At 38.0% G+C, this 27,838-nt stretch overlaps 1 protein-coding gene across 1 annotated transcript in view; it reads left to right on the top strand.

The window, feature by feature from the left end:
- The window catches only part of LOC126161827 (regulating synaptic membrane exocytosis protein 2), a 1,269,779-nt gene that overhangs the window by 776,396 nt on the left and 465,545 nt on the right, over window positions 1-27,838 (top strand). Inside the window, 1 exon segment of the mRNA XM_049917929.1 lies at window positions 14,125-14,270. Within this exon segment, the coding sequence (XP_049773886.1) occupies window positions 14,125-14,270 (146 nt within the window).

The raw sequence follows: 27,838 nt of genomic DNA, 5'->3' as shown, positions 1-27,838 counted from the left end.
ATTTTCACTGATTTTAAAAGTTATTCCATTCCATAGTTCACCCTCTTTGGGGACAATTTCCTTGTTTTTCCTTCTAAAGTAGTCCATGTTCTTCCTCCGATTTCAAGCTATCTCCATATCAAAGTTTGTTGAAATTGGTTCAGCAGTTTAGTCATGAAAATATAACAGTCAGAGTTCCTTTTGCATTTAGTAATATTAGTATGGAAGTGTGGATTAAACACATTGAGGATAGTATGACTAAGCATTTTATCCAGTATGTTGAATAATGTTACATAGAACAAATCAACCAATAAATCATTTTCACAAATAAGACAAAGATCAAAAGTCAAGGAGTAAATACCTTTTCCTAGTTCATGTAGTTTTCTTCAAATCAATAAATATCATGTGCTTCACACTTTCTAATGTAGCCAATGGTCTAATTTAGCATTCAAGCAATTTTCTTTCCTAATTTCAGCAAAGTCGGTTCAGTTGTTTAGTTGTGAAGAAGTAGCAGACAAACACACTTTCACGTTTGTAGTATTTGTATGGATTTACTGTTAAGTTACTGAGTTTCAGGAAAGTTGAAACATGTTGCTGTAAAGTATGTATGCTGGTCATATAATTCATAGTGTCAGTATTTTCAAAACCACATATTAGTTCAGTCCAAATTAGCTTTACCATGTATAGTTATAATTTCAGTTCTCAATTTCTTTTAGTTAACATGGTTTCCAGTAAAACCAAGTACACTATTGAAATATGTATAATGAAAACTATTCTCTGAGTAATAAATCTACAGGAAGCACAAGCGGATAAGTGTTTTGAAATATTCAGGCACATATTACACATTCCCAGAAAAAATATTAGTACGTTCCTGTGGACAATTCCAATTCTCTCAATATTTATTGTTGCAGCATTGCATATAGAGTACATGAAATGCTTACATTTACAGATCAGTGACACAAGTGGCTCTGAGGTACCAAGTATCGACATATGCTGAAATACCCAGATTAGTGCTTGTTGTAGCCTGCATGGGAAGCAATTCAGGCACTGACCCTGGCATCAAATAGATCGTACAGTTGGTGAATAGTGTCCTGTGATCCATTTTCCACACCCGCCTGACCTGTTCATGTAGTTCTGTAAGTGTTCTTGGTTGATGAGTTGTATAGATCATGTCTCGTCCCATCACATCCCACACATGCTTGATTGGAGACAAGTCCAGAGATCGTGCTGGCCAAGGAAGTTGCTACACATTTTTCCGAGCATGCTGAGTTTCAAATAGAGTATGTGGCCAAGCATTATCCTGTTGGAACAACACATCAACATTTGCAAGAACAGCAAAAGAGTGGGTCTAATAACATTTTGCACATACCGAGCACTCATTAGAATCCCCTCCAGAAACACCAAAGGTGAACAAGAATTGTAGCTTATCACACTCAAGGCTGTAAGGTCTGGAATGGGCCAGTGCGCCTTGGATGAATGTACTCTATGAGACAGTGCTCACCAGATCTGTGTTGTACATGCAAACTATCATCATTTACTTGCAGGCAGAATATTCTTTCATCACAGAAGACCACAGCATGCCATTTCATCATTCAAGTGATCCTCTGATGGCAGCAGTTGAGCCATGGACATCAATGCTGTGGTGTGAGTGGAAGATGGGCTAGAGTTGTGTGTACCCATAGTCCCACTGCTAATGAACAGTTTACAACAGTTTGTGTTGACACATATGAGTTCACAGGGCGTTTGTCTGTGTTGTGGTAGCTGTATGATCTGCCACTGCTGTCCTTACAATGTGACTGTCCTGGCATGTGTCTGTGCTGTGTGGATATCCAGAACCACATTTACGGGTGTTATAATGTTCAGATGACCACTGGTCATCATTGCACAAAAGATGCAGCACGCACAACTAGTGTGGCAGTTCTCTGAGAGGATCATCCTCTCACAATTTGACCATTTTCAGTTAGCTATAGGAAGCACGAGTGCATCTCTGTGGCATGGTTGCCAATTTGCCTCACATGTCTGCACCACACTGAGCCTTCTGGCTGTGAGCATTCCCCATCACAGGGTAGACACTGATTCTGATAGCTATGCCACTAAGCTGTCTATTGGTGGACAACGATGAAACCATTATCAGTACATATGCAATACTGCAGGTAGCATATATGATCATTGCATCAAAATCAGCATTTTCTTTCCAAGTGTACTAATTTATTTTTTCTTTTTTTCCCCCTTCTTGTGTATCGGCCTGAAGTGTAATCATAGCATGTTGGTGGTTCCAGGTTACTATATCATACACTAAAAAGTATAAATGCTACTGTCTACAATATTATAGAAAGGATAGTTGCTACTCACTATATAGTGAAGATGCTGAGTTGCAGATAGGCACAACAGGAAGACTGTCACAAAATAAGCTTTCAGCCAACAAGGCCTTCATCAAAAGGAGATAACAGATGCACACACACACACACACACACACACACACACACACACACACACACAGAGCTGGCAGCTGAGGCCAGACTACCAGCTACTGTCTAGTTAGACAACAGATGATTCAGAAGTGCTACAAGTGCTACTGATGTGTTATTTTACTAATAATGGAAATTGCTAAAGCTTGTATTGTCATGGCCCCACTGTTACTTTTAAAGCACAATGTAGTGCTGCTTAAGTAGTGTCTTTTGAGACTTAAATTACTTACTTCCAATCTCATGATGGATTAGGTACCTGTTCTATCAGCCAGTCTTTTTTTCCCCAGTCACACTGTTCTGTTTGTTTAGTTGGCACACAAATAGTCTTTGAGCCAGTGTTATCATTGTTTCTAGTCTTTGCTCATATTATTCTGGCTTAAAATGTTCAGTTCTTCCTGGATTCTGCCATTTCTTATGCAGTCTGGTCTTATACATCCCGAACATTCTGTGTTTCAGTACTATATGGGTTGTGAATGTGGCTATTGTTTCATAAAATTTAATTTATTTGTCTTTATTGCAGTGCTCTCTAGATTTATGGTAGTTGTTTTCATTTTTTTATTTGTCCCTTTTCTCTCTTTTTGAATGTGTTTTCAACAAATTTGTGTAGTATGAGGTGTCTAAAATATTGCCTGTACTTCTAAATTATACTGGCCTACTTTTTTTGTTGTCAGCACCTTAACTACAATTTCTAAAATCTCTCAGTAGATTACTGAGAAGGTGAACCAATGCATGTACATAATTTTCTGGCAAATTTTGTAATAAGACTGATTTGATGCATCTCTCCATACAACTGTATCCTGTACAAACCTCTTCATCAACAAATAGCTACTGCACACTACTGCAATTTGAACCTACTTACTTTATTCAGCCCTTGTTGTACCTCCTCAATTTTTGCCCCCACCCCCCATAACAACATTGGTCTTGGTTCCTCATATTATCATTTTCCCTGTTGAGGAAATCCCAGTAATGATACAAGCATTAGGGTATGAATGTAGTGGACTTTGATGTAAGGATGTAGACACTGAGATATATATGGAAGTTTGGGTTGGTGCAGAAAGCATGCACAGATAGTTGAAGTGATTCAGGGGACCACTCGTGATAAGTAGGTAATTTGGGTTCATGTCCCAGTCTTGGCACAAATATTTAGATCATTAATGGGTAGTATTTCTCTATCTATGCAGCTAAAGCCAAGGGTATTTTGTCTGTCTCATATGTCTTGCTCACCATGTGGCATAATTTTGTCATGGCTGGCTTCTGGCTTTCTCCAGGATTTCAGCAGTTCTGAGGAAATGTCAACTCCAGAAGCATTCTTTCAACTTAGTGCTTTCTGCTTTGTCAAATTCTTCTTGCAGAACTGTCTTTCCTAGCTCATCTTCATCTACTTCTCTTCCCTTTCTGTAATATTTCCTTCAAGATCATTTCCTTTTTGTATCCATTCCATATATTACGTTTACCTTTTAGTCTTCCTTTCTCCACCCAGCATTAGTTAGCCACCATACAGCTGCCTCTTCAAAGGTTCCCCATCTGCCCTAGTTATGCATGCTTCTACATCTGTGCATTTCTTGTACAGCCATTCTCACCCTGCCATGTTAAACTCCCTGTCAATCTCACTTTTCAGACATCTGTATTCTTCTTAATAGCTATACAAGTCTTATTGATTTTGCCAGTCTATATGTGATCTGTTGCAGTCAATGATCTTATCAGTCAATCAAGGTTGAATCCAGTGTAACAGGAATTCTTTGGATTCCAATATAGAAATAGAAATATGTTTGTAATATAGTGGTGTGTCCTTTCACAGTAATCCATGTTTAGTATGTAGTTTGTCATGTATTAATTTTGCAGACTGATTATGTCTGTTGATTTCTAAAACTGCAGAGGAACCAGCAATCATATGTTCAGCTGATTCTCCTGGTGACTCACATTCCCTGCACGTCAGTGTCTCCTTTGTTTGTGAGACACTTCTTATAGTTCCCTGGCCATCAGTCCTAAATGTCCATAATGAACCCCTCAATCTCAGGTTACAAATTATGATCTGACAAATTATGATCTGAGAGCCACTGTAAAGAAGCATTTCAATTGTTGTATGAATCTTTCAGTATGCAGTCTTTAATAACAGATGAATTCTTTCAACTGAAGAGTTCATTATCATTAGTAATAACTTTACACCACTGGAGATCTAATTATTTCCCTGAACAAATGTACTGTCCAAAGAGTTCTGGTACGGGTTAGAGGAGGATTTATTGAAAGAGTTGTTAAGGAAGAACACAGATATGTTTCTCAATAGTTTAATGTGCAGAAATTTTGTGTATCTAGTATATCTCATGAGATCTTATCAGCCTTTAGTTTCCAGAAGAAACAAATGAGGACATTATCACTGGTGTTTTCAGTCAAATTATAAAAATATGGAAGTGTTAAATTATAAATAATTTCAAATCTATAATATGAAAGCTGCCATCTAAATTGGTATACATATGACTAAGAAGTATCAATATGAAATCTCTACTGCTGAAGACTTATATGGCTTCAACATTTTTTTACATTGTTTTGACCAATGCATCTAAATTAGTACTCCAATTTTTATTGTTACACTATAAGTCTTGGAGGAGACCCATCAACATGTTCCTCCACTTGCATTTTTCCCACTATCAAGATGGGTTATAATACACCTTCCATTGTAGTGTAGAGTAGTGCGCAAGAAATAATTAAATTTGGAATTGTAGAGAGCACATTCCTACCATGTCAGATAATACACATGTCATTGGAGTTATTTGATTCTCATCTACATGTTTACTCATACAGGCAGGAAAGTGCTTCTGAAAAAGTGAACATTTATATGCTAATGTTCAGTAATTACTTAAGTAGAATCATTCTTAATTTCATTATTTGTATTTATTTTCTCAATTATTAACAGTTATGTCTCTCATGAGACCACTTATGTTAATTTCATAAAAAGGGGTTTTTATTTTCCTGTTGCCCCAGTACTTCTTTATTCTCTCTGAACTTGACTTTCTTTCTTCATCTGAAATTACCATGCATATTATTTGTTTGTTGGTCTTAGTTTGTAGTCTGGTTTGTTTGTATTTGAATATTGTTGATTTGGTAATGTTTTCAGTTTTAAATTTTCTATTGTACTTTGTAGTTCCTTCATATTTTTCTTGATTTCCATAAACGATCTAATGGTACTCATACTGTTCCATATATCTCTGTTACTCTCCTGATTATTCTGTTGTCTTATATCATGATTATATCACCAAAGAACGAAATGTGTTTCTTCCTGTTGCGCTCATTACTGGCTCCATTCCCTTGCTGTGTATTTGATTAGCAAACAGTCTCCATTGTCTGTTTTGTTGGAATTTTTTGTTTATCTGTGCTCTGGTTTTCTTCATCCTATCATGGGTAATCTGTCTATTTCTGGAGTGTTAGATGTTTTGAAAATTGTTGCACTTGGGTAACTGTTTTGTATTGTTTTAATTTTCTGCCTGTTAAGATGCTTTTGTTATATGAAGGGTTGGAGGAAGAACCAGGTATGATAAGTCTTTTTTTCTGAAACTGGGTTATTGCTACAGCTTGATTCAAACTAATCATACCCTTCTGTTGAGAGGCTAAAACTTGGAAAAAATACCCAGTGAGTCCAGAGATATTAACAGTCAAAGTTTTACTGTAAGGTGAAATAACCAGGTAAGTCAGTTTTTCAGGGGAAAGAAACAGTTAAGTCAGTGGTAACTCATCCAGCCGCAAGAGAGCATAGCAAACATGAAATAAAAAAATAAATAAGCAGAGATCTGCAGAAAAGTCTGAGAACAGGATGATGTGTACCTTTGGGTAAGAGGGTTAAGCATTCTACAAAATGCAGGAAACCTGAGAAGATCACCACAACTTTCATTGAGAATCACATAACAAGTTTCAGAAGTCATTAGATCTACTACAGCCTCAAACACTTGAAGAAAACCAGCTTACCTGAAAATCTAAATATAAAGAAAATGTACAGTCTTTTTAACGAAATTACTCCTGACTTATCTGTATCATATGACAAATAACTGAATGATATCCAACACAAAATTCACTATTTTGTTTCGATATCATCATGCAGACACTTGTGCTGAGTGGGAAACATTAACAACATGAAGAAAACTTTAACAACAGAGAAAGATAAGACACAGACTCATCAGTTAATGACAATGAAAATTTTTTATAAGAAAAAGGCTCAAGCATTCTCTGATGTTAAAAGGAGTGTCAAATTAGAGGCAAACAAAAACAAAAAGAAGGTAGCTATCTGCATAACCCTAGCAAAAAATATATCCTTGCCAAATATGACAACCAATGGCATTTCTTAAAGTGGTGGCATTTTTCTATGTATTCTTTCAACATCCATATTCTTGCTGCAGGGGTATCATGGCAATGTCATCCAATGGACAGGCATTTTGAACTGCTCGTATCTGCTTATAATGATGTGATTAATTTCAGAATTCCTTACTAGTCTAGAACACAATAGTTTTGCAGTTATTGTGTGTTTGGTGTAATGCAACTCAGACAATTCCATTCTTTATTCTAGATTTCCTTCCACTTTCCAGGCTAAAAGATAAAGATTTCAAAAAGCCTCTTGAAGTTTTGTTGCTCTGCTGCTGTGAAGTTCTTCAATCAGCTGCTCCATAGCAAAATATATGTTACGTGAGGATACTGCTGTGTTATCACAATCAGAAATTCACTTAGTCACAATTATTGTGGGAATATTGTATCTGCTTTGCTTGACTTACCTGTTTCTTTTCCATTACAGAGTGATGTTTGATTGCATTTTGGGAAATTACCTCATTCTGGGAACACACTGGATGCCAATAATGCTATTTCCACTTTTGATACACCCCAAATGTTTACTCTATGAAATAAAAATTGTTGTGTCTGCTAATATATCAATGTTATAGCATTTCAAACATTAAAATAGCTTCTCCTTGATTGTCATAAAAATTGACTTATCTGGTGTTTTTCCCCTGAGCCCTCATATGAACAGCAATGGCGACAGTCAGTTTCACTGTCTTGAACCTCTTTTTATGGGGGCTGTCAGATAAAATTCTTCTCTGAATTTAGCTTTAGATTTTGTGTTGATTAAGATGAATCCTAGCAATTTAACTGATTTTGGGTGGATTGCACAATTGTTCCAAGATTTTAAATATTTAAGGTCAATGGACAACGGTATACCTTCTTAAAATCTACAAAGGTTGGAGGCTTCTTTTATTTCCTGTAATATGCTATGACCAATTTTAAAGTGATGACTCACAGCTTCTCCAGTGTCTGAAGCTTCACTGGTATTCGTATAGTTCATGCTCTAGTTGTTTTTTAAACCTACCATATAATATTCTGAGAAAATCGTGTATGTACAGTCCAAGAGAAACATACCTCTGAAATTATTTGCATTATTCTTATCTACTTTTTTCTGTTAGACCTTGTAGCTACCAACACAGACCTTATAATGGTATCAGCATTGAGATGGGGATTAGTGATCATGATGTCATTATAGTGACCATGCTTACAAAATCAATAAATAAATCAAGAAGACTAGTAGAGTATTTCTGCTAGAAAGAAGAGCTAAGCAGTTGTCAGTATCTCACTTAGAGATTGAATTGAAATCATTTAGTTCCAGTATGATGGATATAGAGCAATTATGGGCAAAGGTTAAACAGATCATAAATCATGCACTGAACAAGTATATGCCCAGTAAGTGGATTAAGGACAGAAAAGACCCACCATAGTTTAACAGTCAAATTCAGAATATGATGAGGAAGTAAATGTTGTTGTACTGTCAATTAAAAAAAAAAGCATGATAGGCAAGGTTAATAGAAATTCTTGCATCTGTGAAAAGATCTGTGTTTGAAGTGTACAACAACTGCCTATATCATACCTTAGCAAAAGATCTGGCCAAATTGCTAAGTAGGTCTACAGCTTCCACCCAATCACTCTTTGGCCAGCCTGATGTGGCAGTAGAAAATAGCAAAATCAAAGTTGAAGTTTTAAATTTTGCATTTAATAAATTTTTCATGTGGGAGAATCGTATAAACATCATTTGACTATCTACACAGTCCTGTACGGGTGACGTAGTAATAAGCATACCTGGCACAGAGAAACAGCTGAAAGAGTTGAATGCAAATCAGTTACCAGGGGTGGATGGAATCCCTGTTTGGTTTAACAAAGAGTACTTTACAGCATTAGCCCCTATACATACATATACAAATAAATTAATCCTTGTTCCATAGATCATGAATAAGACATCCCGTAATGATGTGGAAAGTGTCATTTTAACATAAGTTTTCTTTACACAAAACAGCTAATGTTTTTTTTTCCAGCTACTATTTCATATCTAAAAATTCATCTACTGAGTAGAAGGAGTTGTCATTCAGAAATTCTTCTAATTTGCTGTTTTACTTAGTTTGCATTCACCATGAATATCTTGCCCAGCAGAAAGCCCCAAATGACTGAAAAAAAGTGCAGGTGAAGATACAAGAACAGACTTGCAATATTACAGACCAATATCCTTAATACCAATTTTGCTGGCAGAGTCTAGAACATATTCTGAGTTTGAATGTAATAAATATCCGAGAGACCAAATTGCTTATATCCTCGAATCAGCATAGTTTTAGAAAGCCTCACTTGGAAATGAAGCTTGCCCTTTTTTTACAAGATATACGAGGTCGGTTGAAAAAATTCTTGAACATTCATTATTTTGCACCAATGGTGTGTTGGAGCAAAATGTGGTTGGCATCCCTGCACATGGCTGAGGTTATGTGAAATTGCTGAAAGTTTCATTGTTGTATATCTGTTAGTTATCATTCAAGGCTGTATTGAGTAGAGCATTGTGTCACACAGTTTGTGAATTCCGAGATGGCAGAGATAGAGGAGCAAAGTATCTGCATTAAATTTTACGTGAAACTCAAGAAAACCTCTAGAGAGACACACCAAATGATGCGGAAACCCTACGGTGATGAGCACATAACCCATACTTGGTGTTACGAATGGTTCACATGGTATAAAAATGGCTGGATGGAAGTTAAAGATGATCTTCATTCAGGAAGCCCTTTGTCAATGCCAATTGGAGACTGACTCTGAGAGATTGAAGAGGACTATAACATTTTAGTTAGATCACGTGTCATGAGATCCTGACACAGTTCCTTGGAGTGCATCGTATTGCCACCAAGTTCATCCTACAGCTCATGAGTCAAGACCAGAAAGACCTTACCTTGCAATCTGTGAAGAGCTTCTGGATTGCACAAATGAGAACAAGATGTTCCTTAAGAGAATCATAATGTGGTGAGATGTGGGTCTATGGTTATGATGTTGATACCTAAGTTCAATTTACACAGTGGGTTGGGAAAAGTTCACCGAGACCAAAAAAAGCTCATCAGGTCAGGTTGAATGTCAAAGCTATCCTGATAGTTATTATTGACTTTGAAGGTAGTTCATCTTCAATTCCTGCCATAGGGACAAGCTGTTAATCAGTTGTACTTTTGGAACATGTTGCGAAGCCTTGAAGAAAATGTGAGAAGGAAACCTGCTAGGTTTGTTACCTGTAGGTTTGAATAACACTTGAGTATTACAGAGATACTTTCTGAACTTTCCCTCCTTGGAGGGAAGACAACATTGTTTTCTAGGAGTGCTATTGAGAAAATTTAGAGAACCGGCTTTTGAAGCTAATGCCAGAACAATTCTAATACTGCCAACAGAAATTAGGGTTAATTCAGTGGCATATGGACAGTCATTTTGTCCTCACTCTGGTAGCAAGTGGAACAGGAAAGGAAATGACTAGTAGGGGTACAGAGCACCCTCCACCACTCACCGTACAGAGGCCTGCAGTGTATGTGTGTAGATGCAGAGTGGGTAAAGTGTTGCCATGGTCCAGGGTGCAAGGTGTTTTTCTGTTATTCAAATTTATGATAGAGCCATGCATAGGCAGGTCAAACCTCTGTGGTCGGATTATATCCCCATTTCTGCAAAATATTCACCTACTTTGCATGCCTTATAGTTTTTCGCCTCTGTGTGTGCTGCTTCCAGCTTATGAGATGTTGACAAATTTATGTGTTCTGGGTTGGTCTTTACTGAAGTGATTTTACAAATTTTGAAATTTTCTTGTTTTTTTCCATAGTCCAAAAGTTTATTGAATGTTTCTGCCTCATTTTTGGCAGTTTCCTTATTACCAAGTGCCATTTTTCCATTCCCGCTTTTCGGTATTAACATAGGGCAGTTGTATTTTTGTAATTTTACAATCAAAACTTTTGTTATAGTCTCCAGAATTGGTTTTCTGGTTCTTGAGACTATTTTTACAGTCAAACATCATCAAAAACTTAACTGATACATCCTGTAGTATTATCACATATTGTTGCAGAAATTGTAATTACCTGAGAAATTTTGAGATAACATGTGGTAATACTGCCTTCTGTCTTCGATTCATTTAATATTTTAAAAAAAAAAGGAATAGTAGCATACTAATAATGTGAACTACAGTCTCAAACCAAGAATTATTTCAACAGAAGGTAACGGGAGTGACTCTCTTCGAAAAAAAACTCATATGTAGCATCATTGCGTCATTTTGATGAACTCAGCTGGGTTTAAACCTGTGAACTTTATACTAGTTCAAGTGATCAGATATGACAATAAAATTATGTGGTTAGAAATTGCTGTCATAGAATGTGAATGTCATGCTAGGGAACATTCAGCCAGCTGGTCATTACCTGTATCTGGCCTGTCAGATACATTCCCTCATTGTTGTATGATAAGCTGGCTAGAAAAGCTGCCTTGTCACAGCCTCACAGATCCAAATTTTGTCATGGTCTCAAATTTAAGTTGTATCCCGTGTGCAGGTAACGCTAGCAGATTTCAGCAATTCTGGTTTGCATTTGGTAGTTCTGTACAGAAGCACTGTTATAACAACATGTAACAGCTTTCATTCCAATTGTCTTGTGATTTTTTCAAACTAGTCATGTCTTTTGAAATTTTTTCCTACTTTGTGGAAAACAGAGTAATATTTTTCATGGGAATGTAAGCTGACTTAGTAGACAACTTTGAGAAACTCTCATCCAGCTCATTTGTTGATCAAACTCTTAAAATATTGTGTCTCATTGACAATTTATCTTCTAGTTCCAGTCTGAATAGCCCTAGAAAGTAACACAAAAGTTGCATGTTTGATTAAAGTGTTCTTGACTTCACTGGCTAAAATTTATGAACACATGAGTGATATTGACCAAAATTTTTGGTGAGGTAGTTGTTGGATGTATGTATTACTAATTGCTTCAAATTTAAAACCACTTTTAATACACGTTGCAAGCTATTCAGAATTACTTTTCATTACACTGAAAATAGTTTTAGTTTGTCCAGAGTCACTGGTTTCATAAACGACACACACATTCTTACAATTTTGAAATATATTTTTAGTCTTTGGTGTAAGCATTATTATTTAAATACTTAAATGTAGTACAGGTTTCTCATTATGAGCTGCATGGTATTATTTTCTTTTGATATTTTTTGGTTCTGTAATAGGTATGAAAGAATACTCACATGCCATTTGTCATAACTATGTATAAGAATTTTAGGCAAATCACTGTTGTGTATCTTAATTACAGACTATTCCTTTTTGTTGCAGACAACAACTTAATAGCTCTTTATCCTCTGGTAAATGTACTGCATATCATAACCAAGTAGGCAATTCTGATTCCTTTGTTGGTAGTGTGTTGCAAGATCTAACACCAGGTGGCTCAGGTGCATGTAGTTGTTGCAGCAGCTCATACCATATACATTCTGGAAATGTGTATTCTCCTGGACTGAGAAAGAACTCATGTAGCTCCTTAAGTCGTCCTCCTTTGAAGAGAAGCCTAACCGTAGCTAGTTGCACCTCTAGCAGCAGCCAAGAGTACTGTCGTCATGGTTCTTTAGTACACAGCTTTTCACTCGGTGACCCCTCACCTTCCAGACAGTGTACTGCAAGTTGTAGTCCTGCAGGTAACCATTTGTCCATTGCAAATTCTAAACAGTCATCAAATCCCCATTATTATGGATATGACAGTGAGTATAGTGGAGCTGAAACAGAAATTCATTGTTCTGATCAAAGTTTTGATAGCCAAAGTTGTGACATTCCTGAGCAAACTGCCCATAATGATGTGAGAAAACTAAAAAATGCCCAAATGGAGTCAAACAATATCAGAACACAAAATGTAGCATTTCAGGCTAAAAAAAACCATACAGATATTAGACACAAAAAGTCTTTTGTCTCATCTGAGCAAAAATGGAGAAATGGTAACTTCAGTTCAGCTAGAAATGTATGTGATAAAATTATGTGCAATGTCGCAGAAGTGCAGAAATTAGGATGCAACAGGACATCTGGTGAAAATCTGAAGGCTTGTAACTCAGTAGAAGTTCTAAGTTCCTACCAAGTAAAAGATACATGCAGTAATAACATCAGAAATAAACAGTGGCAAAACACTAGGAGGATGTTTAATGATGAGGTGACAGCAAAAGAATCAGGAGGTAATGGAAATAACTGTCCTTGTACGTGTAGTGATGTTCTAACAGGAAATAATGAAGAACAAGATATACATTGCAATACAATCAAAGCTGCTTCAAACCAAAACTGTTCCAGAAACCAGCTGATCAGACGGAATACTGTGGCTGTTGTCAATAGAAGAAATTCCACTATGCTTCCTCTTGATAAATCATCAGATTCACTGAAAGAAAAATCCAGATGTACTTTAGACAGGTGCAATTCTGTGGCAGTGATTGGAAGGAAAAATTCTGTTCCCACAGCTGAGTGTAACTCTCCAATTCAGGCATCATTTGAGCAAGACTGTCCTATTTCATCAAGGAAGCTAAGTTCCAGTGGCAATACAAGGAGATTGCATACACAATTGTCTTTTGATAGTGAAACTTCAGTACTAAAATGCTGCCATTGTGAAACATGCGATCAACAACGTGAAAGTATTAGAAACCAAAGAAGTTCAATTTTGAAAGGAAGAAGGTACACAATTGCTGTGCCAGATAAAAATGTAGATAGGAGTATATTTCTAGAAGATAGGTCATACTCAGATTACACATTATCTATGAAAGACATGGAAACAAGATGGCATCCTTTGGAAATAAAAAATTATGAAAGAACCCCTAGTAAAAATGTGACATTCTTAGGTGAATATGTTTATCACGTGAATAATGAAATTCACAAACTCCACAAAGAAAAGAGTAAAAGTGAAGTACAAGCTGCAGATAACTCTTGCTCAGGATATTCATGCTCCGCGGTTATGACAGATGATAACAAAGATGTTGATAAGGAAATGAGTGTGGAAAATATTAAATATGAATCAGAAGTACAAGGAAAAGTGTCATGTAAAATATGCCAGCAGAATTTCTCTTCCCTTACCCCACAGATTGAGTTCAGACAGCTACCTGATGGCCTTGGTGTGGATGAAACAGTTAATACTGATAAATGTTGTAAGGATCATAGTTGTGTTGTTGGATGTTGCAACACACCATCATGTCAGTGTGAAAGTAGTAGTATAACAGAACACAGTAAAACCTGCTGTGACTCTTCTGGAAAAGGCTTAATACATAGTGATAGTCACACTCTTGATGCTAGTGTTGCTAACAGTTCACCCTTTCCTATGTCTTCCTCCTCATCACCACAACACAACATGGATTTACAATGGAGCAGTGACTACGGTGGTGGAAGCAGTGGAGGTGTACAACGTGTAATGGCCCACCACAGTAGTGCTCCAGGTGGCAATGGGTCAGGAACAAAGCGTGGAACATTTACTCGGAGTTTATCCAATGCTGAGGTTCCACCTGATGAAAAAACAGGTAACTTAATAAATTTTTCTATTGTGATTTGGAGTATGTCTACATTTTCATGTGACAGAAAGCATTGTTTTAAAATTACATCCTGAAATTCTATTGCTTTTAACCTTATGTTTTATAGTAGTTATATTGGATAGATAAGAAATCTACTTGCCAAGTGATGGCAGGAGAATACACATATAAAAAAGTTTTTCTTATGCAAGCTTTTGGAGCCAGTGGTTCCTTCTTCTGAGAGATCAGTCGAAGGGGAAGGAAGAGGGGTGAAGGGAAATAAACTGGAGAGGTTTAGGAAAGTGGGAAGAGTTTGGAAACGTCACCCAAAACCCCAGGTCAGGGGAGACCTATCAGATGGAATGAGGAGGAAAGACTGATGTTGGGAACTGCACTGGACAAGATTTCAAAACCTAAGAACTTTAAGGTACAAGACAAGGTTATATGCAAGACATAGATTACTGCTAAAAAATCATGCATGAGTTCATAAGAGTGATAAGCCAAGTGCATTGTATATAACAAAGGTGGGAGGGGAATGGTGAAAAATAGACTGGTTAGAAAATGAAAGATGTAGGAAACTAAAATGGAATGAAGAAAGAAGTAGTTGCTATGAAGAAATGCTGGGATGGAAGAAATTAATGTAGATTAAGGCCAGGTGTGTGGTAAGATACAAGGACATGTTGCAGTACTAGTTCCCACCTGTGGAGTTCTGAGATGGTAGGTGTGGTGAAACAGGCACTGAGGTCATGACTGTCATGTCGTAGAGCATGCACTGCAACAGGATATTGTGCGTTGCTGGTATACACCGTCTGCTCATTCATACTAACTGACATCTTGATAGTAGTCACGCCAACATAAAAGGCTGAACAGTGTTACATACCAGCTGGTATATGACATATTGTTTCACAGGTGGCTCTCCCTCTGATAGTATATGTTCCGCTACTTACAGGGCTGATAGAGGTAGTGGCAGCAGGGTGCATAGGGCATGTCATGCACCACTTATGGTCACAGGGGTAGGAGCCATAGGGTAGGGAGACGGGTGCAGAAGGAACATCAGATTTGACCAGGATACTGTGAAGATTGGTAGCGTGATGAAAAGCTATTCTAGATGTGGTGGGCAAAATCTCAGACAAAATGTATGATTTTAGGAAGTCACGGTCTTGTCGAAGTAGCTGATTAATACATTGAAGACCAGTATAATACTGAGTGACAAGTGGTGTGCTTTGAAGTTGTTTTTTGGAAGTATCAGCAGTACCAGGATTGGATGTGGTTGTCCAGGAAATCTGCCTTGACTAGGCTTGTAAGCTAATTACATCCAGTGTAGGTTAAGGTGAGAATGGTGGTGTATTGCTGTAAAGAGTCTGCATCTGAACAAATCCATTTCCCTTGAATGCCAAGGCTGTATGGGAGGCAATGTTTGATTTGGAAAGGATGGCAACTGTCAAAATCTAAGTACTATTGTTTGTTAGTAGGTTTAATGCAGACAGAAGTGTGTAGCTGGCCTTCAGTGTTATTGTTGATTACAATTTTACATGTAACATTTCCTATGTTATTTAAGAATTTAGTTATAACAATTTCTTATGGTTCACTGCACTGCAGAGCTTTTTCTTAATTGTCTTTCACTGATTTATTTGGAAATTTGACAGCTATTATCTTTCCCACCCTCCACTTACCTTGCTTAAATGTAATTCTTTCACATTTTTTGCATTTGTTTTTTGCCAAACCGCTTTGATCAACTTTTACTGCCATCTCCTACATTACTTGCCAAGCAATGTAGTTTACGTTTTCTCCTATGACTTTCTCTTTCTGTTTGCCCAGTTTTTAAAGTTTAGCCTCTTTTCATTACTTTTCCTATCGAATTTTTCTTTTACAATAATTTTTTTATGTCATATAGACCACTTTTCTGGCGAAAAATTCTCGCCCACTCAGTACCTTTTGTTACCATTGACTGTTCTCACTATTTTTGTGCGAATTTTTCTGACTTTTCCTAATTTATTCCTTGCTTTTCTTCTGTTTTTCTATTTTTTTCCGACCCTTGCTTCACTTTTGTGCCACTCCCACTTTTTCTAACACTCCAAACTGTCCTCTCTTACCATGATAAATCCCATCACATATTACATCCATACTTATTGAAAACTCGCTTTTACACTATCAAAACTAAGGTCCCACATTCTGTTTCTTGAAACCTGCTTGTTCCCTGGAGTAACTCACAAAGGCCTAACATTGACAGTCCCTGCTTCTGGATATAATCTTGCTCTGCATCAGGCTCTTTTACAGTTTGAAATACCGCAATCTCTTGCACTTACCCAACATATCTTTGAACTATATGTCTCATCTGCCAATTTCCACTCCACTAAAGTTCTCACCTTCTACAAAATCCTGTAGTTTGTCTGCCCCTCATGTTTTCTTGGATGGCATTAACTGCAAAGCCAACTTCAAACTGCAACAACATGCGAGATTTCACCTCAGAAAGCTATCCCATCTTCTCCTAAACTACCTCAACAGTGTGTTTCACTTCCTGTCCCTCTGCACCTCCCTAAATAGCCACACCATCAACCATCAATCTTCTCCTACAAACTGAACTTGACCAACATCCCCTACATCTCAGAGCCTTCACCACTGCCTCCCAGACCAATAATAAATCATAATCAAAAGAACCAGTCACAACAGTACAGTGTTCTCAACCTCATGTCTAAAGCACTCTCCCCTCCTGAATGGTCTGTATTATCCAAGGGTCTCAGCTTCACTCCTAAACCTGCATTTAATCACACTGCTTTAATGAAGCACCTACTTTCCTCCACATGTAATGTCAACTGGAAATATTACATTGCAAGCCAATCTGAAAACCTTTCCAACAGCAAACCTGATGTTGAATACTGCCTTAAACAGTTCATAACATGATCCCAACTCGACCCACAACCCCTACCTCAAAACCATCCCTTACAAGCCTTTCAAGAACTCCTCACATCCAGTATTGCTTCACAACCCTTCAACAGGTCCCTGCAACATGATCCTAACCTGTCCTCTGCAGTACTCTATGTTCCCTAAAAGCTGATGACTCCATCATTATCCTGCCATCAGATAAATGATCTACCACTGTGGTATTTGACTGGCATGAGTATGCTAGTGAAGCCTATGTCACCTGTCTGACAGCTTTACATACAGCATTTGCCCTCAAAATCCTTTCCCTGTGATTCAGGCTGACCTGCAGTCCCTCTCCTTAAAACCTCAGGCCCCACAAGGACTAACACCTCGATTCATAGAACTCCTTACCTCGTCCAAACCATGCAACTCCCCCCCACCCCATCCCCTTTTCTCCTTATTCCTAAGATCCACAAACCCTGTCATCCTGGCCATCCTATAGGTGCTGGCTTCAAAGCAACCACCAAACATATGTCTGCTTTAGCTGATCTGCACTTGCAACACGTAGTACAAAGACTTTCCTCCTATATTAAAAACACCAACCGTTTCCCGCATGATTTTGAAATCGATGCTTGTCCTGCTTCCACCATACACCTTGCTTGTTACCACAGATGCCGCCTTCCTCTGTACTAACATCCCCCATGTACATGGTCTGTCTGCTGCTGAATATTTTCCCAATTTTAGCACCCACCTTATTTGAAACATGTGACATCCTTCCTGCTCACCTTAGTCAACTTTATACGTACCATCAACTACTTCATCTTTGAGGGGCAGACACACAAACAGATCAGGGAACGGCCATGGGAACCAGTATAGTTCCTTCCTATGCCAATCTTTTCATGGGTCACTTGGAAGGGGCTTTCATAACCCTTCACATCCAGGTTTGGTTCAGATACATTGATGAATCAGGTGAGGCCAACCTGTTAAAATTCCTGGCTAAATTCCTAGTTAAATTTCACATGATCCTATTCCAAATCCCGTGCCACTTTCCTTGATGGTGATCTCATCCTCACTGAAAGCCAGCTACACACTTCTGTCTACATTAAAAAAAATGGCTCTGAGCACTATGGTCATCAGTCCCCTAGAACTTAGAACTACTTAAACCTAACTAACCTAAGGACAGCACACAACACCCAGTCATCACGAGGGGTCCATATTAAAGCTACTAACAAATGACAGTACTTAGATTTGGACAGTTACCGTCCTTTCCATGACAAACGTTCCCTCCCATACAGCCTTGGCATTTGAGGCAAATGTATTTGTTCAGATGCAGACTCTTTACAGCAATACACCACCATTCCCACCTCAGCCTTCGCTGCATGTAATTACCCCACCAGCCTAGTTAAAAAGCAGATTTCCTGGGCTATCACATCCAATCCTGGTACTGCTGATCCCTTAAAAAAAACAACTTCAGAGCACATCACTGGTGACTTGGTATCATCCTGGTCTTGAATGTATTAATTAGCTACTTTGACAAGGCCATGAGTTCCTAAAATCATGCCCTGGAACGAGATCCATTCTGTCTGAGATTTTACCCACCACACCTAGAATAGCTTTTCCTCACCCTCGCAATCTTTGCAGTATCCTTGTCATACCCTATGCTCCTTCTGCACACATCTCCTGTCCCTGTGACTGTCCCCACTGCAAGACTGGCCCTATGCGCCATTCTACCACCACCTATATAAGCCCTGTAACTGGCAGAACATATACTATGAAAGGGTGAGCCACCTGTGAACCATGTACCAGCTGTTGTGTAAACACTGCTTGGTCTATTACACTGCCATCACTACCACCAAGTTGCCAGTTAGAATGAATGGACATAGGGAGAGGGTGTATACCAGCGACACACAAGATCCTGTTGCAGAGCACAGTCATGACCTCAGTGCCTGTTTCCCCACACGCACTATCTGGATCCTTCCCCCCAGACATCACTTTCTCAGAGCTCCACAGGTGGGAACTAGTGCAACAAGTTCTAGTTTCTCACCACCCACCTGGCCTTAATCTACGTTAATTTCTTCCATCCCAGCATTTCTTCATAGCAACTACTTCTTTCTTCATTCCATTTTAGTTTCCTACATCTTTCATTTTCTAACCTGTCTATATTTCACCATTCCCCTCCCACCTCTGTTATATACAATGCACCTGGCTTTTCGCTCTTATGAACTCATGCATGATTTTTAGCAGTAATCTATGTCTTGCATATTACCTTGTATTGCACCTTAAAGTTCTTAGGTTTTGAAATCTTGTCCAGTGCAGTTCTCAACATCTGTCTTTCCTTCTCATTCCATCTGGTAGGTCTCCCCAGACCTGCAGTTCGGGGTGACTTATGAACTCTACCCCTTTTTCCTAAACCTTTCCAGTTCTTTTCTCTTCAGCCTTCTTCCTTCCCCTTCTACCCTTCTATCAAAAGAATGAGACACTGGCTCCAAAAGCTTGCGTTAGTAAAACCTTTTTTATATGCATGTTCTCCTGTTGCAGTTTAGTGAGTAGATTTTTCATCTATCCAATTCCATTATATTGTCAAAAATAGATTAAATTCGTTTTTATAGTAATTTGATTGCTAGAAAAAAGTTATAAAAATCTAGAAATAAATAAAGGCCCTGTATCTGATTAAACTTTATTGCTGTGTTTCATGAGGAGAGGTTAACAATATGAAAGATTCTTACAAAAATCTTTTTTAATTACTATTTGAAGTAGGTTTTTCTAATTTCTGCCATGAAAGTATAATTTCAGCATAGAGTATATAAAAGAAGTAAATAAATGAAAGATGTGGGAAAGATAATTCTTTGCTGTATTATTTTTGCTCAAGAGAATTACTTCACGAATTGCTGAAACAAAATTATGTTGATACATTATATGCTTTTATCAGTATTACTGTAATATTTAATACCAGGAAATATGATCTGTTACTTGTACTCAGTTTAACTGAAGTTCATATTTTCTACCACAACTTGCAGAAAACCAACATGGAAATTTTCTTGCTCTCTGTCTCTTCCTGCCATATACCTTTTTTCTCCCTAGCTTTAGTGTGTGTGTGTGTGTGTGTGTGTGTGTGTGTGTGTGTGTGTGTGTGGAGAGGGTGGGTGGGTATTTATGTGTGTTTGAGAGAGGGAGTGATTGATAGAGAGAGAGAAAGAGAGAGAGAGAGAGAGAGAGAGAGAGAGAGAGTGAGTGAGTGAGAGTTGTGCTAGCACTTTGAAGTCTTATCAAGATCAACGGGATATTTTTACAGCTTTTTTTTTTTCTTGGTATAATACTTCATTACATGTGAATACACCATCTGCAAAAATTCTGAGGTGAGTATTAATATTGTCTGCCAGACCATTAATATATAACATGAACCACAAGGGTTCCAACATATTTGCCAGGTACACCCTGAAGTTTCATCTACTTCTGTTGATGGCTGTTCATTCAACATTCTGTATCCTCCCTACAAAGAAATCCTCAGTTCTGTCACAGATTTTGTTTAATACCTAAGTAATCATACTTATGTTACTAATCATTAATGTGGTATGGAGCCAATGTTGTTGTTGTGGTCTTCAGTCCTGAGACTGGTCTGATGCAGCTCTCCATGCTACTCTATCCTGTGCAAGCTCATTCATCTCCCAGTACCTACTGCAACCTACATCCTTCTGAATCTGCTTAGTGTATTCATCTCTTGGTCTCCCTATACAATTCTTACCCTCCACACTGCCCTACAATGCTAAATTTGTGATCCCTTGATGCCTCAGGACATGTCCTACCAACCGATCCTTTCTTCTAGTCAAGTTGTGCCACAAACTTCTCTTCTCCCCAATTCTATTCAATACTTCCTCATTAGTTATGTGATCTACCCACCTAATCTTCAACATTCTTCTGTAGCACCACATTTCGAAAGCTTCTATTCTCTTCTTGTCTAAACTATTTATTGTCCATGTTTCACTTCCATACATGGCTACACTCCATACAAATACTTTCAGAAACGACTTCCTGACACTTAAATCTATATTCGATGTTAACAAATTTCTCTTCTTCAGAAACGCTTTCCTTTTCATTGCCAGTCTACATTATATATCCTCTCTACTTCTACCATCATCAGTTATTGTGCTCCCCAAATAGCAGAACTCATTTACTACTTTAAGCGTCTCATTTCCTAATCTAATTCCTGCAGCATCACCCGATTTAATTCGACTACATTCCATTATTCTCATTTTGCTTTTGTTGATGTTCATCCTATATGCCCCTTTCAAGACACTATCCATTCTGTTCAGCTGCTCTTCCAGGTCCTTTGCTGTCTCGGACAGAATTACAATGTCATCGGCGAACCTCAAAGTTTTTATTTCTTCTCCATGGATTTTAATTCCAACTCCAAATTTTTCTTTTGTTTCCTTTACTGCTTACTCAATACACAGATTTAATAACATTGGGGATAGGCTACAACCCTTTCTCACTCCCTTCCCAACCAACGCTTCCCTTTCGTGCCCCTTGACTCTCATAATTGCCATCTGGTTTCTGTACAAATTGTAAATAGCCTTTCGGTCCCTGTATTTTACCCCTGCCACCTTTAGAATTTGAAAGAGAGTATTCCAGTCAACATTGTCAAAAGCTTTCTCTAAGTCTACAAATGCTAGAAACGTAGGTTTGCCTTTACTTAATCTATTTTCTAAGGTAAGTCATAGGGTCAGTATTGCCTCATGTGTTCTAACATTTCTACAGATTACAAACTGATCTTCCCGGAGGTCAGCTTCTACCAGTTTTTCCATTCGTCTCTAAATAATTCGCGTTAATATTTTGCAGCTGTGACTTATTAAACTGATAGTTAGGTAATTTTCACATCTGTCAACACCTGCTTTCTTTGGGATTGGAATTATTATATTCTTTTTGAAGTCTGAGGGTATTTTGCCTGTCCCGTACATCTTGCTCACCAGATGGTAGAGTTTTGTGAGGACTGGATCTCCCAAGGCCGTCAGTAGTTCTAATGGAATGTTGTCTACTCCCGGGGCCTTGTTTTGACTCAGGTCTTTCAGTGCTCTGTCAAACTCTTCACACAATATAGTATCTCCCATTTCATCTTCATCTATATCCTCTTCCATTTCCATATTGTCCTCAAGTACATCGCCCTTGTATAGACCCTCTAGATACTCCTTCCACCTTTCTGCTTTCCTTTCTTTGCTTAGAACTGGGTTTCCATCTGTGCTTTTGATATTCATACATGTGGCTCTCTTTTCTCCAAAGGTCTCTTTAATTTTCCTGTAGGCCGTATCTATCTTACCCTGAGTGAGATAAGCCTCTACATCCTTACATTTGTCTTACAGCCATGCCTGCTTAGCCATTTTGCATTTCCTGGTGATCTCATTTTTGAGACGTTTGTATTCCTTTTTGCCTGCTTCATTTAATGCATTTTTATATTTTCTCCTTTCATCAATTAAATTCAATATTTCTTCTGTTACCCAATGATTTCTACTAGTCCTCGTCTTTTTACCTATTTGATCCTCTGCTGCCTTCACTACTTCATCCCTCGGAGCTACCCATTCTTCTTCTACCGTATTTCTTTCCCCCATTCCTGTCAGTTCCTCCCTTATGCTCTCCCTGAAACTCTGTACAACCTCTGGTTCTTTCAGTTTATCCAGGTCCCATCTCCTTAAATTCCCACCTCTTTTTACTTTTCAAAAGTCAAGAAATACTACATCCATCGGGTAGCCTTGATCCATGCTCCATTACTATTAGGGCATCATGTGAGAAAAGTGCAAGTTGGGTTTCACTCGCTCAATGCCATAAGAATGCATGCTGGTCTTTCCGCATGATATACCTTATTATATCTGAGCTCAGAATATGATCTATGTTTCTACAACAGGTGGATGTCAAAGGTGTTGAGTGGTGGTGTGATGGATCACTTCTGCTACTCCTTTTGTAGATAGGTGTAATTTGTGCTTCTTCCAGTCATTTAGTACAGTTTTATTGTTCATGATATAACATTCTCTAACACTTGGGGTATTTGAATTGTGACCTATAATGCACCAAGTGTTATTTTTCATGAAATCGTCCTGTACCTTCAGGTCACAACAATTTTTCAGCTATCAGTCATTGTTTAGTTACAGTACTCTGGTAGAGTCATTATTATAATGTCTACGTGTTCATAGCAAAATTGACTGATGACAGAAAAGTGTATTCTGTCTAGCCATCTGGCACACTTCTATTCACACTATACTGTGGTTTAAAGTCCATACAAAAAGTTACCTACTATCTCAGGGTGAGTCTGTTGGTTGATAGAATGCTGCGATTACAAGTTTAGGTCCGCCCTTGATACTGATTCCTGAGCGAACAATTTCAGTGCAATTTCTATTGCTATCTTGATGGATATGAGTTTCTATCCTTTAGGTGTACGCCTAGATTTTTCTAAAATATCTGACTGTTGTTAGTTTTGTGTTTTAACCAACTTTCTTTAACTAGTTCGTGGCAAACAGTTTTATACTAGTTGCACTGCTTTTTTGAACTGCTGCAAACTCTGATATTTTGTTGTGAGTGCTTCAGCAATTGATAATATGTTTGTTTGTTAGTGGGGTTAGCAGGCACATTAACTGTAATTCTTGAAATAGGTGGTTTATTAAAACACATGAAACACAGAACACAAATCAGTAACTCTGTACAGTCATATTTTAACATGAGTGACTAACAAATTAATGATTGAATGCAAAACTGAAAATCAAGGCACTACTGTATCTGCACAGAAATTCTATTAAAATGTTGTTAAGATATAACAGGTCACTAGGACTTTTATCTTTTTATCTGTTGGGCCATTTCTTTCATCTACATCTACATACATACTCTGCAATTCACTGTATAGTGTGTGGTGCAAAGTATCCTGGACCCTCTGAGACTTTGGGTGTTACACTCTAATTATCAACATTTGAAGTGAATAGAGAATTGCCTAAATCTACAAGCTCTTGTGTGCACTCCACACTAAGTCAGCCACCTGCATATCAACCTCTAATTTGTAGTACTCCCTTGACCCATTTAGGGGGATCCCACCATTATCAGTCCTATGATACAAACCAGAAAATCACAACATAGAGTGTCAAAGAAGATATGAAGTCTCTGGCTTAAGCCTTTTACTTGGTTCAGAGCCAGATGGCTATGATCAGTTCTGGGGACAATGTTGCAAATTGTGAACTTCATTGGAATCCATTGAGCAAGGCTGGTCTTCTCAATGCTCTCTGCCAGTTGTGGGAAAAACTCAAGTAGACCCAGATAACTTTGAGAGGCAACCTTCATTTCAGTGTGTGCCTTAATCTGCAATTGGTAGCACCTTGTTCCTTTAAAGTCTGTTGGAATAGCATTTTCAAAATGTATAATGCATCCTGGGGTACACACACCACACACAAGATGTTCTTTCCCATTCATTGCTGCCATTTATGTAAGGGGTACCATTAGTTGCTTTACATTTTATATAATGATGAAACAATGATTAACTGGCCCCTTCCTACCCTTTTCCACTTGCTTCCCTTCACACAGTCCACAGGGACCTCCCAACAGTTGAACTGTGTCAGGATGAAAATAAGATGTCCATTCTTGTTGAATGCATAGATATAACATGGTGATGTGACCTGAAGGAATGTTATGACATACAGGGAATGCAAAGTTACATACCATGAAGTTTCTTGTAAAAGAGACAGTTTCTCATCACATAATTACAATGGATTAGATAATATATTTTTCAGGAACAAACAGATAAACAGAGGCTCTTGTACTTCCTTTTGGATTTAACCCATTTACTTTTGTTTTCAAACTGTGTGACTATATTACTGAGTAGGTTGAGGTGCACTTATGGTGTCAGCAGATCTTCCACTGTGTGCTGCTATTCACAGTTTCTTTCCAATGGCATGGCCAATCAGATGATAGTATCCAGTATCCAATGCGAATTGCTGAGTCTAATTACTAACTTCTGTGGAACATACAAATTGATCACTTTCGTTCTTGACTTGGATAACTTGAGAGTGGTGATTATTTATCTGGCTATTAAGAATTATAGTACATTAGTTACGAGTTTGTGTCTGTATTTCATGTATTCTATGATTCTCAGAATATGATAGGGTTTCTTTGTGTATTGTCTCTCCACAAGCATGAGTTCCATTTTGTGTTCATACTAGCAAGTTCCCATCAAGCAATGTATGAGCTTATAATTTGGTTGTGAGTTGGCAAAGCCAATGGATGTGACAGAAGCAAAACTAACTATGACAATGGAATGATCTGTAGCATAGCCCAAGGTATAAGTTAAGTTGAAATGCTGCAGTCTGGTTGTGAGTTGAGCCAACAAAAGTGACTGGAAGAAAACAGACCATAGTGATGGACTGATCTGTGATGTAACTCAGTGCTCATTGCGAAAACATTGTGAGATATTTTCAAAATGTACTGACTTCTGAAGTTGTGGCTATTCATGAGCCCAAGAATACAGTTTAAATTTTGTGGAGTGTTCTGTTATATATGACAACATTCTGGATTACACCTTCCATTATGCTGCCATATAATTTGATACACACCACACCATGTCCGTATTTATTGAACGTTGGTGCAAACATCTTGTGTAATCATCTGATTCATCATTCATTGTGTACACTTTCCATCATTCACCATGCAAACATTTACAAACTACAGAATGCAACACAAAAGTTACTGAGACCATAAGTGACCTTTTATCAATTTAAATTCAAGGTCTCATATCTCAGTGTTGCTTTTCTCCCAGTCCATGTATTTTTCTTGTTCGATATGATTTTGTTTCTGACTAACTCATCTCCACCCTCTCTGGTTCCTCTGCCATACGAAGAGGGCCTGTGGTGAAAACACTGCTCTTGCATTCAGGAGGATAGTGATTAAAATCCTCATCAGGCCATCCATGTTTTTCTGAGGTTCCCTTAAAACTTGGATTTTTCCTTTAAAAAGACACAACCATTTACCTTCCCTATATTTGCTGAATCCAAGCTGGTATTTCATCTCTAGTGGCCTCTACAGAGAAGGTATATTAAAACCCTTGATGTTCCTTTGTTCTTTTTGGCTTGTTTGTCTGAATTTATATTTTTTACTCTCAGCTAAGTTGTTGTTATCTGCCACAAAAGAAACCTTTATATCCAGACTTTTGACTTTTTTATTTCATTGTTTGAATAATTATTGTGTAGCTTTTTTCATGCATTTTTATATAACAGATACAAAGCTTTGTTGTTGTTGTGGTCTTCAGTCCAGTGACTGGTTTGATGCAGCTCTCCATGCTACTCTATCCTGTGCAAGGTTCTTCATCTCCCAGTACCTACTGCAACCTACATCCTTCTGAATCTGTGTAGTGTATTCAGTTCTTGGTCTCTCTCTCTATGATTTTTACCCTCCACGCTGCCCTCCAATACTAAATTGGTGATCCCTTGATGCCTCAGAATATGCCCTACCAACCGATCCCTTCTTTTAGTCGAGTTGTACCACAAATTTCTCTTCTCCCCAATTCTATTCAATACCGTCTCATTAGTTATGTGATCCACCCATGTAATCTTCAGCATTCTTCTGTAGCACCACATTTCTAAAGCTTCTATTCTCTTCTTGTCTATACTATTTATCGTCCATGTTTCACTTCCATACATGGCTACACTCCATACAAATACTTTCAGAAACGACTTCCTGACACTTAAATCTATACTCGATGTTAACTAATTTTTCTTCTTCAGAAACGCTTTCCTTGCCATTGCCAGTCTACATTTTATATCCTCTCTACTTTGACTATCATAAGTTATTTTGCTCCCCAAATAGCAGAACTCATTTACTACTTTAAGCGTCTCATTTCCTAATCTAATTCCCGCAGCATCACCCGATTTAATTCGACTACATTCCATTATTCTCATTTTGCTTTTGTTGATGTTCATCTTATATGCCCCTTTCAAGACACTGTCCATTCTGTTCAGCTGCTCTTCCAGGTCCTTTGCTATCTCTGACAGAATTACAATGTCATCGGCGAACCTCAAAGTTTTTATTTCTTCTCCATGGATTTTAATTCCAACTCCAAATTTTTCTTTTGTTTCCTTTACTGCTTGCTCAATACACAGATTTAATAACATTGGGGATAGGCTACAACCCTGTCTCACTCCCTTCCCAACCACTTCTTCCCTTTCATGCCCCTCGACTCATAACTGCCATCTGGTTTCTGCACAAATTGTAAATAGCCTTTTGCTCCCTGCATTTTACCCCTGCCACCTTCAGAAAGCTTTATATGAATTTAAAAATGATAAAAAAGAAATTTTAAACCATGATACCTCAGGTTTTCTCCACAAGATTCTTCAATAGTGTGCTCCTGGCTGTCCTGACAAGTTGTTGTTTCCATTTTATGCACAATATTTTGACAATCAACCCAGTTACCTTCTTCAGGTCCTGTTGTGCATGCTTGCTGCCAGACTCCAACCAAATGGTGAATAATCGCCTGTCTCACACTGCTGTTTATAGTCAGATTCAATTCCTGGCACCTGATCTCCCTTTGATGCTTTTTGTTTTTCTAAGCTCACACTGATATGTCATGAAAGCTCTGAAAAACAAAAAAGCATCAAAGGGCATAGTGGGCATAGGAAATTGAACTCATCTAGAAATAGTGGTGTGAGACTGACAATAGTTCACATTTGATTGGCATCCAAACAGCAAAACTTACCGCACCT

Source organism: Schistocerca cancellata, chromosome 2 (assembly GCF_023864275.1).
Source record: "Schistocerca cancellata isolate TAMUIC-IGC-003103 chromosome 2, iqSchCanc2.1, whole genome shotgun sequence".
NCBI classification, from domain to species: Eukaryota; Metazoa; Arthropoda; class Insecta; order Orthoptera; family Acrididae; genus Schistocerca; species Schistocerca cancellata.
The sequence above is the reverse complement of the archived record's forward strand: the minus strand, read 5'-3'. Positions and strand labels throughout refer to the sequence as shown.